We start from the raw sequence: 15624 nt of genomic DNA, 5'->3' as shown, positions 1-15624 counted from the left end.
GAAAACTGTTCAGGGTGTTTCCTCTGTGGATTTTTGTCTCTCTCCTCCATGCCGCAGGTTGCTGAACATGCATAAAATGGGTCATTCTTTATCTGGCGCCTTTGTGCTTTCAGGTGAAAGCTGCCAAAGAGCTGGAGGAGAACAGCGAGAAGATCGATTCCCTTCTGAACTGGGTGGCATCCCTGGAGCAGAAGGGAGGGCTCCTGGAGTACAGACCCCACCCCATCAAGCAAGCACAAGGGGAAGGAGCGGGGACAGGCACTGGGGACGTCCCCGACGGCCGCGTCGTGGGAGCTGACAGCGCTGCCGAGAGCCTGGATGAGCAGTACGAGAGGCTGAAGGTCAGGACGACGCCTGCTTCCTCCAAAGCTTTCTGCCCCATGCACTGACCCTGCTGATGCAGCTGGGAGCAGCGGTGGGCGTTAGATGTGGCTGGCCTTGAAAACCTGAGTTCAGGGGGATTTTCCATGTGGGAGACTTGGGAAGTCGCTGCTGGCTTCCTGGAGGGCATGGTTGTCCTTCTGGGTTGGTGGTGGGTGCTGGGGCACGGTGCCATCAGGGTGATGAGAAGGTGCTCATCATGGTCAGCCCAGGGGTTCTGTGGGCAGAGCTCCTGTTCCTATCCCAGCCTTGCAGCGTTCCCCACCTCACCAGTGCTGCGGGAGGTGAGGCACACTGGGTGCTGCTGGGCAGGGACCCTCAGTCATAGACTGGATGGAAAGGACCTTAAGATCATCCAGTTCCAAGCCTCTGCTATGGGCAAGGATGCCTCACATTAGACCAGATTGCTCCAAGCCCCATCCAGCCTGGCTCTGAGCACTGCCAGGGATGGAGCATTTATCACTTCTCTGGGCACCCAGTGCCAGCACCTCAGCACCCCCACAGTAAAGAACATCCTTACATCCAACCTGACCTTCCCCTGTTTCAGTTTAAAGCCATCACCCCTTGTCCTATCGCTACAGTCACAAGCATCACCTTTGCTCACCGCATCTTCCAGGCCCAGCACCAGGAGCTGCTGTCCCAGCAGCAGGACATCATCCTGGCCACGCAGTCAGCGCAGGCGTTCCTGGACAAGCACGGCCACAGCCTGGCCGGGGAGGAGCGGGCCCGGCTCCAGGGCCGGCTGGCAGAGCTCAGGCACGAGTACGCGGCTTCCCTCGCGCAGTCGGAAGCGCGGCTGAAGCAGGTGCAGGTCCTGCGGGATGAGCTGCGCAAGTTCCTGCGGGATCACGGCGAGTTCGAGGCCTGGCTGGCGCAAGCGGAGCAGGATCTGGAGGGCATGGCCAAGGGCGGCAGCGACCCCGCAGCGCTCCGGCAGCTGCTCCGGCGGCAGGGCAGCTTCTCCGAGGATGTCATCTCCCACAAAGGAGACCTGCGCTTCGTCACCATGTCGGGGCAGAAGGTGCTGGATGCGGAGGATGCTGGGGATGCTGCGTCCCAGGCGCTGATGTCCGGGAGCGTGGTCAGGAGGAAGCTGGAGGATGCGACGCAGCGATACACCACACTGCACTCCAGGGTATGGGAAGGGCTGTGGGAGGCTGGGAGTTGAACCCTGGGTGCTGTTTCCCTCCTGTGCGTGGAGAACACACAGGGAAGGCAAAGGGACGTTTCTCTTCAGTGTCTGGCTGGACTTAGAGAAGCACGGGATAGTTTGGGTTGGAAAGGACCTTAAAGAGCATCTCATTCCACTCCCCTGCCAACTTGTAGCACTTACGGAGATTATAGGACAAGGTTTCTCTTCAGGGCAGGGGCAGGGGCAGCACCTCTGCCTTGGTCTCCTGTAATTCCTTTAGCACATATGGCAAGATGGGGTTTTGAAGTTGTTTTTCTTTCTTGATGACTTCTGTGCGTTTTCCAGCGGTGCCCAGGTCGCTCCGTGCTTTGTTTGCATCCTCTCCTTATGTCTCGTTGCTCCTTTGCAGTGCACCAAGCTTGGTTCCCACCTCAGCACCTTGCTGGATCACTACCAGCAGTTCCAGGAGGTGGCAGAGTCTCTCAGGACATGGCTGCAGGAGAGCGAAGCTGCCGTTGGGAAGCTGCTCTCGGAGACGGTTTCTTCAGATCCGGCCATTCTGCAGAAGCAGCTCGCCAGTGCCAAGGTATGGGATCATAGACTCATAGAATAGTTTGGGTTGGAAAGGACCTTAAGATCATCCAGTTCCAACCCCCTGCCATGGGCAGGGACACCTCACACTAAACCATGGCACCCAAGGCTCTGTCCAACCTGGCCTTGAACACCGCCAGGGATGGAGCATTCACAACCTCCCTGGGCAACCCATTCCAGTGCCTCACCACCCTCACAGTAAAGAATTTCTTCCTTAGATCCAATCTAAACTTCCCCTGTTTCAGTTTGAACCCGTTACCCCTTGTCCTGTCACTACAGTCCCTAATGAAGAGTCCATCCCCAGCATCCCTATAGGTCCCCTTCAGACACTGGAGGCTGCTCTGAGGTCTCCACGCAGCTTCTCTTCTCCAGGCTCATCAGCCTATCCATGGGCGATCCTGGGGAAGCACCGGAGCCTGTGTGGGAATGTGGCTGCTGCAGCCACAGACTGCCCATGGGGACATCCCAGTGGGACATGGGGGGAACATTCACCCCCAGTGAGGGTGGCTGAGCACTGGGACAGCCCAGACCCTCTGACCCAGCTCTGCCTGCAGCGTGGGGCTGGACCTTCCCTGCAGCGTGGGGCTGGACCTTCCCTGCAGCGTGGGGCTGGACCTTCCCTGCAGCGTGGGGCTGGACCTTCCCTGCAGCGTGGGGCTGGACCTTCCCTGCAGCGTGGGGCTGGACCTTTCAGCCTCTGTTATTTTTCCTAAGGAGCTTATGATTGAACAAGGTCCCTCGGGGAGCCCTGAGCAACCCATGGGTGCAGAGCTGTTATGTGTGACCCACCACTGACTCTGCCTCATCTTGTGTCAAAGCAGCAGTTGCAGGGAGACCTCGCTGAGCATCAGGTGCCAGTGGAGAAGCTCCAGAAAGCAGCTCAGTCCCTGCTGGAAGTACAAGGGGAGCCGGCCCCGGACCGTGGGCACATCCAGGAGACAACAGGTATGGAGCAAAGCCACCGCCTGCGTTAGCAGGGATGGCTGAGGAGGGTGTGAAAACCAAACAGGGAGGGAAGATGAAATTCCCCACTTCTGGGAGAAGGTGAGGCAAAGGCTCCCAGCAGAGCATCTTCAGGGCTTGTGTTTGCCCATGGGGAGGACTGTGATCCAGGCTGGCCATTTTGTGTTGGATCCCTCTCTCGCTGCTGAGCTTGGGGATGGGAATCCATCCTCAGTGGGAGTCTGGCAGGAGCCAAAGGGGATCCTTGCTTCTCGCTGAGCTCTTTGTACCGAACTCCACAGATGCCATCGTGAGCCGCTTCCAGAGCCTCTCCCAGCAGATGGCCGAGCGCTCGGACCTGCTGCAGAAATCCATTGCTCAGTCCCAGAGCGTCCAGGAGAGCCTGGAGAGCCTCCTGCAGTCGGTGGCGGAGATTGAGAAGAGCCTGGAGAGGGAGCAGCCGGCCGCGCTCTCCTCTGCATCCATCCAGGACTCACTTGCCACGAGTGCGGTAAGGCGGGGCCCTGCTCCTGCCCTCAAACATGCCTCAAACCTCTGCGGGTTCCCCGTGCTGCAGGACCTGAGCCCTGCAGGTTCCCTGTGCTGCAGGACCTGAACCCTGCAGGTTCCCTGTGCTGCAGGACCTGAACCCTGCAGGTTCCCTGTGCTGCAGGACCTGAACCCTGCAGGTTCCCTGTGCTGCAGGACCTGAACCCTGCAGGTTCCCCGTGCTGCAGGACCTGAGCCCTGCAGGTTCCCTGTGCTGCAGGACCTGAACCCTGCAGGTTCCCTGTGCTGCAGGACCTGAACCCTGCAGGTTCCCTGTGCTGCAGGACCTGAGCCCTGCAGGTTCCCTGTGCTGCAGGACCTGAACCCTGCAGGTTCCCTGTGCTGCAGGACCTGAACCCTGCAGGTTCCCTGTGCTGCAGGACCTGAACCCTGCAGGTTCCCCGTGCTGCAGGACCTGAACCCTGCAGGTTCCCTGTGCTGCAGGACCTGAACCCTGCAGGTTCCCTGTGCTGCAGGACCTGAACCCTGCAGGTTCCCTGTGCTGCAGGACCTGAACCCTGCAGGTTCCCTGTGCTGCAGGACCTGAACCCTGCAGGTTCCCTGTGCTGCAGGACCTGAACCCTGCAGGTTCCCTGTGCTGCAGGACCTGAACCCTGCAGGTTCCCCGTGCTGCAGGACCTGAACCCTGCAGGTTCCCTGTGCTGCAGGACCTGAACCCTGCAGGTTCCCTGTGCTGCAGGACCTGAGCCCTGCAGGTGCTCCAGTATTGTGAAAGCACCAAAAAAAACCCCTAAAAAGAGAGATGAGCAGAATCTTTAGTGAATTTCTGTAAGCTGGGACACAGACCTGTTGAAAATCTCTTCTTTGCTAACAAGTAGGGCTTGGATGTCTCATAGAATCATATTATCAGCAAGGTTGGAAAAGACCTTTAAGATCATCAAGTCCAGCCATTATCCCAGCATTGCCAGGGCCACCACTAACCCATGGCACTGAGGGCCTCATCTGCCTGGTTTGTGAACACTTCCAGGGATGGTGACTCCAGCACTGCCCTGAGCAGCCTGTTCCAATGCCTGAGCACCCTTTGGGGAAGGAATTGTTCTTAATATCCAATCTCTGGTGCAGCTTGAGGCCATTTCCTCTTGTCCTAATCGTGCACGGGGGAAAGGCAGAGCAGGTTGGGGAGATCAAAAAGGAAAGGAAAGCTGGGATCGGAACCAATTCCCACCCAACCCTGGCTGATGTTCCCAAGGGCAGCCCAGCCTCTTCACATCAGTTTTGCTCCAGAGCCTTCTAAACCAGCATCCCTTTTGTGTGCTTCCCACAGAAGCTGAAGCAGGACATCGCCCGGCAGAAGAGCTGCCTGGAAGCCACCCGGGAGATGGTGACACGGTTCATGGAGGCAGCAGACAGCCCCACGGCCTCTGCCCTGCAGGACAAGCTGGCGGAGGCGACGGAGCACTTTGGGAGGCTGTGCCAGCAGCAGCGGGACAGGGAGGATGCACTGAAGGGCCTCCTGCCCAAGGTGGAGCAGTACGAGCAGCTCTCGGACAAGCTGCAGCAGTTCACCGAGAGCAGGGCGCGAATGTTGGCATCTGGGAATCAGCCGGACCGGGACATCGCTCGCTTCTCCCAGCACATCCAGGTGAGATGCATGGGGAGGAGCCTCCATCTGTGTCAGGGCTGTTTTGCTGTGATTCCCTCCCCATCCAGCAGGATCCATGGGCAGCTCTTTACCTGGGAAAGGGAGCATGTCTGCGATGGCTGAGGCTGTTTCTAGCAGGGAGAGAATGGTGGTTCCCTGGAGCCAGGCTGGTTTTCAGTGGAGATGTCTAGCCAGGCTTATAGAGGCCAGTCCAGATACAGCAAGGGTTTACCGATTAACGACTCCATGGGGTTGATAGAGCAGAACACCCATCCTGGCAGTACATAGGATGTAACAAAGCCCTCAGAGATGCCATGGGTCGTGGTGGCCGGTCGTGGCTCCATGGGACTCCTCCCTCGGGCTTCCTATGAGTTCTGTGCTGGGGAGGGGGTGGTTTGGCCACAGCCTCAGAAATGCTCTAAGCTGGCATAAAACCAGACACTTGTGCTGGGCGGGGGGAGTGTGGTTGATCTGGTTTGTGTAGGGTACCCCCATCCCCTTCACTGCATGGCCTTGCACCAGCACTGGGAAAGGTGGGATTTACCCTGTATTTGCTGTAAGCTATGGTTCTGGTGCACCTCGGGGTGATGCCCACAGAGGGCAGGACACAGAGCTGTCTGGTTCATCCCCTCTGCCCCAGTCTGGGGCGCAGTCAGCATCGCCCTTTGCTTCTGGCAGGAGCTGAATTCAGAGCTGAGGCAGCACCAGCAGGACCTGGCTGTCCTGGAGACCCTGGCTGCGGAGCTGGGCTCCTGCGGCTTCGCCCCTGGCGCTTCCCAGCAGCAGGAGAGGCTGCAGAGCCTGAAGAAAGACTTCGTGCAGCTGCAGAAGGTGGCAGAGGAGAGGTGAGTCCGGGGCCCCCCCACTGCTTGGGGCAAGACCCTTGGAGAGGGGAGATGATCTTTCCACGGGGAGGCACGAGCGAGCCCTTCCTGCCTCCTCCTCCCAGCGCAGGAGCTGGAGGCAGCTCAGCTCGCTCCAGCTGACGCTTTATAAAAAGCCTTGGCTGGGGGCGTTGTGAAACATTCCTGGTGCTGGAGGAGCCGCGTTCCTGCGCCTCCCGGCGTGTGGGAGCATCCTGCCAGAGGGGAGATGGGGGCTGGTGCGGGATTGGGAGCCTGCCCCAGGCGTGCTCTCATCTCTCGGGGTGACAGAGCAGCCTCTTTCCAGCTCCGCTAAAGTAGGGATAAGGAGGTGCTTTAGCAGCAGCTTGAGCTTGAATTGGCCACAGCAGCTTGAGCAACAACTTGCCTGTGTCCAGGGGGTTCATACCTGCGTGTGCCTCCAAACTCCCTGGTGAATACAGGGAAGGGGATGGGGAAAAGCAGATCACAGAATCACAGAATGGTTTGGGTTGAAGGGACCTTGAAGCTCCTCCAGCTCCAACCCCTGCCACGGGCAGGGACCCCTTCCACTGGAGCAGCTTGCTCCAAGCCCCTGTGTCCAACCTGGCCTTGAACACTGCCAGGGATGGGGCAGCCACAGCTTCTCTGGGCACCCTGTGCCAGCGCCTCAGCACCCTCACAGGGAAGAGCTTCTGCCTAAGAGCTCATCTCAGTCTCCCCTCTGGCAGGTTAAAGCCATTCCCCTTGGCCTGTCCCCATGAATCCCATGACAATCCCCAGTCATTCCACGCTGTGCCGGCTGCTCGCAGCTGCAGTGCGTGAGTGCAGAGGGGCCCATGGCTCCTGTCCTGTCCTTGTTCCTGCAGGATGGGCTGAATAGAGCAGAGCTGTGGCCAGGGAGGAGGGGCAGCATCCCCCCTGCAGCTGCCTGGGGCCAGGGGCATGAATGAGCTCTGTCTTCCCAAAAGCTTCTCTTCCTGTGGGACAAAGAGCCCGGCGCAGAGCCAGCGCAGGTCCTGGTGGTCCATCGCTGTTGGCTATCGCGGTGATGCTGGTGTGGTCCCCAAAGTGCCACCAGCCACGGCTTGAGGGGTCCAGCGGTGGTGAGGGGCAGGCTGGCGGGCACCCTGCTTTGGTTGGCGCTGCCTGCCCTGCTCCTGAGCAACATCTACTACTAATAGTAATAAAGGGCTTCTAGAAACACAACTGTGCTGCATTCAGGCACGGGTAATTGCAAGGCAAAGCACGAGCTCTGACTCTCCAAAACCTTTTCACTCCCAGAGAAAAGGATGCATCGTCCTGCCAGGAGCAACTGGATGAGTTTCGGAAGCTGGTGGGGGCCATGAGGAAGTGGCTGAAGGAGAGCGAAGGCAAAATGCTGCCCGCTGAGACCTCCCTGGGCACCCAGGAGCTGCACCAGCGCCGGCAGCAGATCCAGGTGGGCACAGGGAGCTGGAACCAGACTGGGAAAGTTGGCAGCTGGTGTGGAAATGCTGGAATGGTGGAATCGATCCCAGGAAGCAGAGTCCTGGGAGGTGATTTGTGGTCTCAGGAATCCTGGGCTCCCTTGTACTTGCTGCTGAGCTGCAGCCTCTGGGGTGTGTGTGCATCCAGTGGTCCCTGGTTTGCGGAGAGCAGAGCAGTGTGAAGGTCCTGTTGAGCACTGCCTGGTTTCCTTTCCTCCCCTGCCTCCTCTGGGTGGGATTTGGGAGTGGGAGACCCAAGCACATTCATTTTCCCGGAGTGTTTTCCTCTTGCTAGACAAAGGAAGGTGTCCTGTCATCCGAGCCCCCGCTCCGCGATGCTTTAGATCAGGATGTGCCAAGGGTTTGACTCAGAGGCAGAGCAGCGTCTGCTGAGTCACCCCCAGCCCTCGCACCCCTCGGCGCGTCACCGGGCTCCCCACGGCACATCGGGCTCCGGCACCCCCGGGCTCTGCCAGGACCGGATTCGGCGAGGCTGGGTTGTGCGGAGAGGAGGAGGGAGGTCCCAAACCAGTAGGAGGGAGAAGAGGGTTTCCTTCAACAGACCCGATAGTTAGGGAAGAGCTTTTCCCTCCTTGAGTTCCCCTGACAAAAATAGACATGAAGACACCCACTTCCCCGGTGCAGTCTGCTCGCCGGGCTCCGGTTCCATGGGTGCCGTGTCCCAGTGCCACCGAGTCACTGCAGAGGTGATGGGTGAGGAAGGGAGGGCTGCAGGCACGCAAGTGACATCCCCAATCCCGGCCTTTGTTCTTGAGCAGGACCTACTAGAGGAGTGGAAGGGGAAGGGGGCTCAGGTGGAGGAGATCGGCCGCAGAGGGACCCTCCTGGAGAACCTGATTGTGGAGATTACAGCCCCTGACACCCCGTCCAAGGCAGGTGAGTCGCAGCCGCTCTCCTGAGGATGCCTCCTTCCTCAGCTCTCCGTTTGGTCCCACACTGAGCCCGTCTCAAGCAAACAATGGGGTTATTGCCATAATAACTTCTAACTTCTAAACATAATAACTTCTAAATTCCTTCTAACAAACTGCCTGTGGTGGTCCAGCTATCGTGGGGCGCAGCCCCATGGTGGGGTCGCTGGTGCTTGCTGCATTAAGGCATCAGCCAAGCACTCGGAGCCCACACGCTTGGCTTGATTTGCTGTAGCATAGCAAGCGCTGAATGACTGAATGTGATCCCAGCGTGGGGACAGGGACTGCTGCTCGCATGGAGCATGGGAGCTCATGGAGGCAGCTCCTGCTTCCCCTTTCGATGTGCTTCAGGCTCCTGAGGGCTGGGGTGTTTCAACCAAACTCCAGCCTTTGGGTTTCATATCTGGATGAAACTGAAGACTGCGATATTCAGACATAATTTACTTGTCTCCTTGCTGGCTTCAAGTCTGCGAAGCAATGAGATTATGTCTGGTTTGTTTGGAAACCAGCTGAAAGATGTCTTCCAGCTTGTGAGAACAAGTCCCTGAGCTCTCATCTTGGATGGGCATTTATGGGAGTGCACGGCCCAGATATGTTCATTAGGGTCAACCTGAGCAGCAGTTCAGTGGGAAACCTCCGAGAGAAGAGGGGTGGTCACCCCACGAGGCGTGACCAAAGCTGCAGCCCCTTGCATCCATGAATGCTTTATGTGGTTAGAAAGAGGGAGGCTTGCCCTATGATGTTTCTGATGAATCCCGCTTTGGTTGTGAACGTAGCCGTGCTATCTGGTGTCCAAGGAGTGGAGCCTCTTGGCAAAGAGAACGTGTCTGTGCGCTGAGGCGGGTTTAGATAGTTTCATCCCATCAGAAAAAGAGAACGTGGGGAAGTTGAGCTCTTCAGGGGAGTGAATCTCTTCAGAGAAGGCATTCAGCACTTCACTTGATGTGATAAAGTCATGTTTAGGCTAGCAGCTTTCCAGGCGTGGGGAGGTGGCCGATGGTCCCCAGTATGACAGGAGCCACATCCACCATGGGTGATGCTGGGAGAGGTGCCCAGCTCCAGGCGGCTTCAGCTCTTCTGCTTCTGGTCCAGCGAGGCAGGAGCAGCTCCAGGGCAGCGAGGGGTGCGGGTATGTGGGGAGGAGGAGGAATAAACCCATTCCAAAGGGAACTGTGGGCTCAGTGGCACCGGGCGGGTGGGGATGCTGTGTCTGTGCTTGGTGGCCGGTGTAGTCCGTGTCATTGGAGGGCCATTCGTCGCTTGCTGTCCGCATTCCTAACGCGTCTGTCTTGTCCCTCTGTCTGTCTCCGTCCCCTGTGCTCAGGTGCCGCGCTGCCCGCTCCGGGAGGGTCGCTCGGCAGCGTGAACGGATACCACACATGCAAAGGTGAGCTCGCTGTCCCCGCTGTGCCAAGGCCACCTCACTGTCCTTGTCCATTTGTCTGTGCATTTCCATCCGAGAGAGTATAAACCCCAGTGTGGCTCCATCAGTGTCCCATCCCCAATGAAACGAGCTGGTGGAATTCCCAGCCATGCTGGAGCCACGGTGCTGGAGGATGGAAGTCAGGCTGAAGGATGCCGAGGGGCACCTTTGGGGTGTGAGGGCACGCTGACACCCCATCAGTGGTGTTAAGAGCTGATAAATGGGAGATGGTTTTAAGGCCTGCAATTAAATTTATTGGTTCTAAGGGATTATAACGGCATCCAACCCTTCAGTTTGAAGAGCAGTTTTAATTATTGCCCGTTATCTGCTGTTAGTGCATCAGTTCAGCGAGGTAATAGGTGCATAAAAATGGCTTTATATTTTGGTGTCAAATCCTTTAACCTTGTACCAGCGGTGACCTTGACAGGGGGGGCTCAGCCTGCAGCATCTCAGCCACACGAAGGCATTTGCTTTGTTTGCAAACTGTCAGCGTGCGGACACGGTGCGGCTGGAAGGGCCCCTCGGGCACGAGAGGGGAGGATGATGTGACACTGCTCTTTGGGAGGATGGACAGCAGCACAGCCTCTTCCTCCTCACGCTTGGCTGGCTGTGGCTGCTCAGGGCTGGATCGGTATCTGATAGCCCAGGTGAAGGCAGGCAGCGTGAGCAGTGTCCTCACCTCGGGCTGCTTTTTGGCGACAGATCTGACCGAGATCCAGTGCGATGTGTCTGACGTGAGCCAGCAGTACCAGGGCCTCGGCGCGGCGCTGCAGGAGCGCCAGCAGCAGCTCTCGGCTATGCTGGAGAAGATGCAAGAGGTGCAGGAGGAGGCCAGCTCCATGCTGAAGTGGCTGGAGTCGAAGGAACGAATGTTGTCGGAGCTGGATGCCTCCTCCTCACCCACCAAGACAGAGACAATGAGAGCCCAAGCTGAGCACAACAAGGTAGTGTCTCTTCCTGAGCAAAAACTGGGGATCAGAGCATTTCCTCCCAAAGGATCTCAGCGATGGGCTTTATTGCGGCAGGACTAGGAGCTTAAAGAAAGGCTTTCCCCAGAAGGGATCTCACGCAGGTCGTGGTTCATGAGCCAACGCGCTGTGCTTGACCTCTTTGCTTCTAGACCTGCTGCTCTCAGGCACTGGGCTGAGGGGGAAGGAGTTTATCTATAGCCCTTGTTGCTGGGTCGCTCCAGCTTCTCCTGGAAAGCAATTCCCAGCCTTTCCCTGCTCTTGGAGCCAAGTTAGCTCATGATATTGCTAATAAAATGAAATGATTTCATTAAAGAGCAAAGAGCAGAAATTGCCCAACTCAGGCTTGTAGCCGCTGCTTCATTCCTACTCGGTGATTTCAGTCTTTTGCCCTACATCTGAAGGAGTTCCAATGATTGTTTTCCAGGCATTTCTGGCTGAACTGGAACAGAATTCAGGGAAGATCCAGAAGGTGAAGGAAGCACTCTCTGGCTTGCTGGAGAAATACCCAGATTCTCCAGAAGCAGCCAACTGGAAGAAGATGCAGGAAGACCTGAGTAAGTGCCTGAAGCACTTAGTGAGGCTCCTGTCTTGAAGCATCCTGTATTGTTTGGTTTGGGATTGCAGGGTCCTTCCAAAGTCACAGCAGAGCAGAGTCACTTCCAATTAAAATGCAGTAAATAGCAAACTTCTCTCCAAGCTGTCTGGTGTACAAGGTGTTCCTGAGATGAGCCCTGTCCTGATTAATGAGATCTCTATGATGGATGTGGATTTTAAAGCCTTGCCTCCTTAAATTACTTCTTAAAGAAAGGGAGGGGGAAAAAAGCATTAGCAACACGAGCTGATTATTTTGATTAAATGCTTCATTGCTTGATATGAAATTCCAGGCATTACTAAGGCTGTCCTGCATAGTTAAATGTTGACCAAACAAGACTGTCTAAAAAGAAGCCCATAGATTCTGTTCTTTGAAATAGCAGGAACCTGTTTATGGGCTTCTCTGTCCAGGAGATCTGAATGTGCTGTGTGAGGACTGATACCCGTGGGAGCATCCTCATGCGTTGAGCCAGGGATGCTCGGTGGCACCCAAGGCCAGACCAGCTCATGGCAGTAGTGACCAAAGTGCAGAAATCCTCCTTTCCTGTGAGCTTCATGACCACATAGCCATTAGAAACGGCTTCTTAGGTGGAGAATGAGTAGAGCCACACTAGCTTTACTGACAAGCTGGGGAGGTTTCCTGTTGTGGAAGCCATGGGGAGGGTAAAACCCCTTCTTGATGGAGGGGTGGGCATGATCCCCACCAACAGAGCCCGTGCTTCAGACTGCAGGTGGGAAAGAGCCAGCCAGGCGACGGCTGCGCGGCAGCAGAAGCTGGAGGAGTCGGTGAACCAGCTGGCCAGCTTCCAGGCTGCTGAAGCCCAGCTGCGGCCGTGGCTGATGGAGAAGGAGCTGATGATGAGCGTGCTGGGACCCCTCTCCATCGACCCCAACATGCTGAACGCGCAGAAGCAGCAGGTCCAGGTGAGCTGGGAGCTCCACTCTGTGTTCAGGTCAAGAGGGGAGGGTGTCTCATCCGGTACATGAGGTGGAAGATTGCACTTGGAGATGTCTTAGTGAGTGTTGGGAGACCTCAAGGCTCCTCCAAACCCTGCCGTGAGTAACTCGAAAGGGAGCCGTGCTCAAGCTGCCTTCCCCGCACTGCATTGACTCATCAGTGAATCACTTGGCCCCTCTTGGAGAATGAAATTGCTTTAAACAAGACCTGTGCTGATGCTCAGCAGGGCTCACTAATGCTGCCCCTCCGCCTGCCAGCCTGCCCTTTCCCAACCTCTTGCTTCCCAATCCTAACATGTAACTGGCTGCATCAGAAAATGAAGTGCCCCGGTTAACATCATCTGATTTCCTTCTCATCTGGCTGCTTTGTGTTACATTACACGGCAGAAGGACAAATAAGAGAGAGCAAAGTACAGAAGTCATGGACCCCTCCCAGCTTTTTAAGTTGGAAGGTCACAGGAAATCTGGCCTACCCAGCCCAGGGCTTGTTCCATGGGCTGGGTAAAGGCCCTCGAGGTCTGCTTTGTTTTGTCTGTGTGTACTCGGAGCTGTCAGTTTGGTGCAAACATGTGTATGTTATTTCTATTCCAGTTTATGCTGAAGGAATTTGAAGCTCGCAGACAGCAGCACGAGCAGCTCAACCAGGCAGCTCAGAGCATCTTGACTGGCCCTGGAGATGTTTCTCCATCCACTAACCAGGTGCGGGAAGAGCTCCAAGGGGTTAATCAGAAATGGTCTGAGCTAACGGAACGCCTCAACTCCCGCTCCAGCCAAATTGACCAAGCCATAGTGAAGAGCACCCAGTACCAGGAGCTCCTCCAGGGCCTATCGGAGAAGGTGAAGGCAGTTGGGCAGCGCCTGAGCAGCCAGTCTGCCATCAGCACACAGCCCGACGCCGTGAAGCAGCAGCTGGAGGAAACCAGTGAGATCCGCTCGGACCTGGAGCAGCTGGAAGAGGAGATCACGGAGGCTCAGACCCTCTGCGATGACCTCTCTGTCCTCATCGGGGAGCAGTATCTCAAAGATGAGCTCCGGAAACGTCTGGAGACAGTGGCGCTGCCTCTCAAAGGGCTGGAAGACCTGGCAGGTGAGATGGAGCTGAGAAAGTGGTTAAGAGATGTGGGGATGTCAAACTCCACCCCTGCTTTTTGCCTAAGGGCTCTCCCATTGCTGGGTTTCTAAGAGTAAACAGATTTATTGGGTTTTCGGGTGTTTCACGGGTGGTTTATGTGGATCTAAGCACAGGAGAGTTCACGCTGCAGACATGCCTGAGCCTGGGGAGCGAGTTCAGTCCCACTGATGTGGCTCTTCAAGCACATCGCAGCAGTGTGCCATGTGCTGCGCTTGGGGTGGAAAAAAGCGGTTCCTAAATTCAGAGTGGGCCATGGAGAAGAAGCAGTGGCCACCCTCCGACCTTGGGATGCCTCTTCTGGTTTCTAAGAGGTTGCATGTAGGGACTGGCCAGGGGAACTTGAGGCTCCTGTGTTATCATTGCCTCTTACTATTAAGGAAATTTATGAATCAGTGAGCAAAAAGGCCAGTGATGCAATGGAAAGCTCCTTCCTGTTAATCAAAACACAGTTGGTGCATCTGAGCTGATTTTAAATAATTGCACTTTGCTTATTTGATTTCGGCTTAATTGTCGCGTTCTAATGTCATTCCCGTTGCAGCCGACCGGATGAACCGACTGCAGACTGCGTTTGCCAGTTCCCAGCAGTTCCAGCATATGTTTGATGAACTCAGGACCTGGCTCGATGACAAACGGTGCCAGCAAGCTCAGAGCCAACCCATTTCTGCTAAACTGGAGAGGCTGCAGAGCCAAATTCAGGAGCAAGAAGAGTTCCAGAAGAGCCTCAACCAACACAGTGGCTCCTACGAGATGATTGTAGCTGAGGGAGAATCTTTGCTGCTGTCTGTCCAACCTGGGGAGGAGAAGACCACTCTCCAAAACCAGTTGGTCAGCCTCAAAACACACTGGGAAGAGCTCAGCAAGCAGGCTGCCAACAGGCACTCTAAGCTCAAGGACTGTTTGCAGAAAGCTCAGAAGTACCAACGGCACGCAGAGGACCTCCTGCCGTGGGTGGAGGACTGCAAGGCAAAGGTGATGGAGCTGGAAGTAACTCTGGATCCAGTGCAGCTGGAGGCAGCTCTTCTGAGATCAAAGGCTATGCTGAGCGACGTGGAGAAGCGCCGCTCCTTGCTGGAGATGCTCAACAGCGCTGCCGACATCCTGATTGATGCTTCTCAAACCGATGAGGATGACATTCGGGATGAGAAGGCTGGCATCAATCAGAAGATGGACGCCGTCACGGAAGAGCTGCAAGCCAAGACTGGCTCCATTGAAGAAATGGCACAGAGGCTCAAGGAGTTTCAAGAGAGCTTCAAGAACATTGAGAAGAAGCTGGAAGGGGCGAAGCACCAGCTGGAGATCTACGATGCGCTGGGGCCACAGGCCTGCAGCAACAAGAATTTGGAGAAGCTCAGGGCACAGCAGGAGGTGCTGCAGGCCCTGGAGCCACAAGTGGAGTATCTGAGAAACCTCACTCAAGGTCTAGTAGAAGATGCCCCTGATGGGTCTGACTGTTCCCAGCTCCTAAGCCAAGCTGAGGTGACTCAGCAGGACTTCCAAGCTGTGAAGCAGAAAGTCAATGACTGCTGTACCCTCATGGAGAGCAAGCTGGAAGGGATCGGTCAGTTCAGTAACCGGGTCAGGGAGATGTTCTCCCAGCTGGCGGATCTTGATGATGAGCTGGACAGCATGGGCCCCATCGGGAGAGACTCTGACAGCCTCCAGTCCCAAGCAGAGGACGTTCGCACGTTCCTGGGCAAACTCCATAGGCTGAAGTGTGACATTGAAGCTTCTGAAAGCGAATGTAAGAAGATGCTGGAGGACGAAGGGAGCCCGGATTTGTTAGGACTGAAACGTGAGCTGGAGACACTGAATAAACAGTGCAGCAAACTGACCGAGAGGGGCAAGAACCGCCAGGAGCAGGTAGAAACGACACTGTCTCGTGTCGAGGACTTCTACAGCAGGCTGAAGGAGCTGACCCACATGACAGCCGCAGCAGAGGACAACGAGGCGTTGCAGTGGGTGGTGGGGACAGAGGTGGAAACCATCAACCAGCAGCTGGCAGACTTCAAGGTAAGTCTTCATGCTGTAGTGTTTCTTCAATGGTCTAGTGTTGTGGTGTAGGACCTCTGGTCTTAGAGCTATCACAGCTTTGCTGTTCATTGCTGTCGTGTC

General features: G+C 56.2%; 1 protein-coding gene across 3 annotated transcripts in view; it reads left to right on the top strand.

The window, feature by feature from the left end:
• Window positions 1-15624, top strand: part of LOC308228853 (microtubule-actin cross-linking factor 1-like) — a 133711-nt gene that overhangs the window by 65491 nt on the left and 52596 nt on the right. For all 3 annotated transcript variants that reach the window (XM_080632456.1, XM_080632457.1, XM_080632455.1), the window contains exons 43-57: window positions 114-341; window positions 998-1516; window positions 1923-2099; window positions 2926-3049; window positions 3349-3557; window positions 4881-5198; window positions 5877-6043; window positions 7325-7481; window positions 8289-8406; window positions 9763-9825; window positions 10564-10805; window positions 11257-11386; window positions 12148-12347; window positions 12972-13467; window positions 14051-15522. In XM_080632456.1, coding sequence (XP_080488582.1) covers window positions 114-341; window positions 998-1516; window positions 1923-2099; window positions 2926-3049; window positions 3349-3557; window positions 4881-5198; window positions 5877-6043; window positions 7325-7481; window positions 8289-8406; window positions 9763-9825; window positions 10564-10805; window positions 11257-11386; window positions 12148-12347; window positions 12972-13467; window positions 14051-15522 — 4620 coding nt within the window. The remainder of the gene's footprint in view (window positions 1-113; window positions 342-997; window positions 1517-1922; window positions 2100-2925; window positions 3050-3348; window positions 3558-4880; window positions 5199-5876; window positions 6044-7324; window positions 7482-8288; window positions 8407-9762; window positions 9826-10563; window positions 10806-11256; window positions 11387-12147; window positions 12348-12971; window positions 13468-14050; window positions 15523-15624) is intronic.

The sequence above is a fragment of the Psittacula echo genome, assembly GCF_963264785.1.
Source record: "Psittacula echo genome assembly, chromosome: 21".
NCBI lineage: Eukaryota > Metazoa > Chordata > Aves > Psittaciformes > Psittacidae > Psittacula > Psittacula echo.
This window is presented reverse-complemented; position numbering and strand designations above follow the sequence as displayed.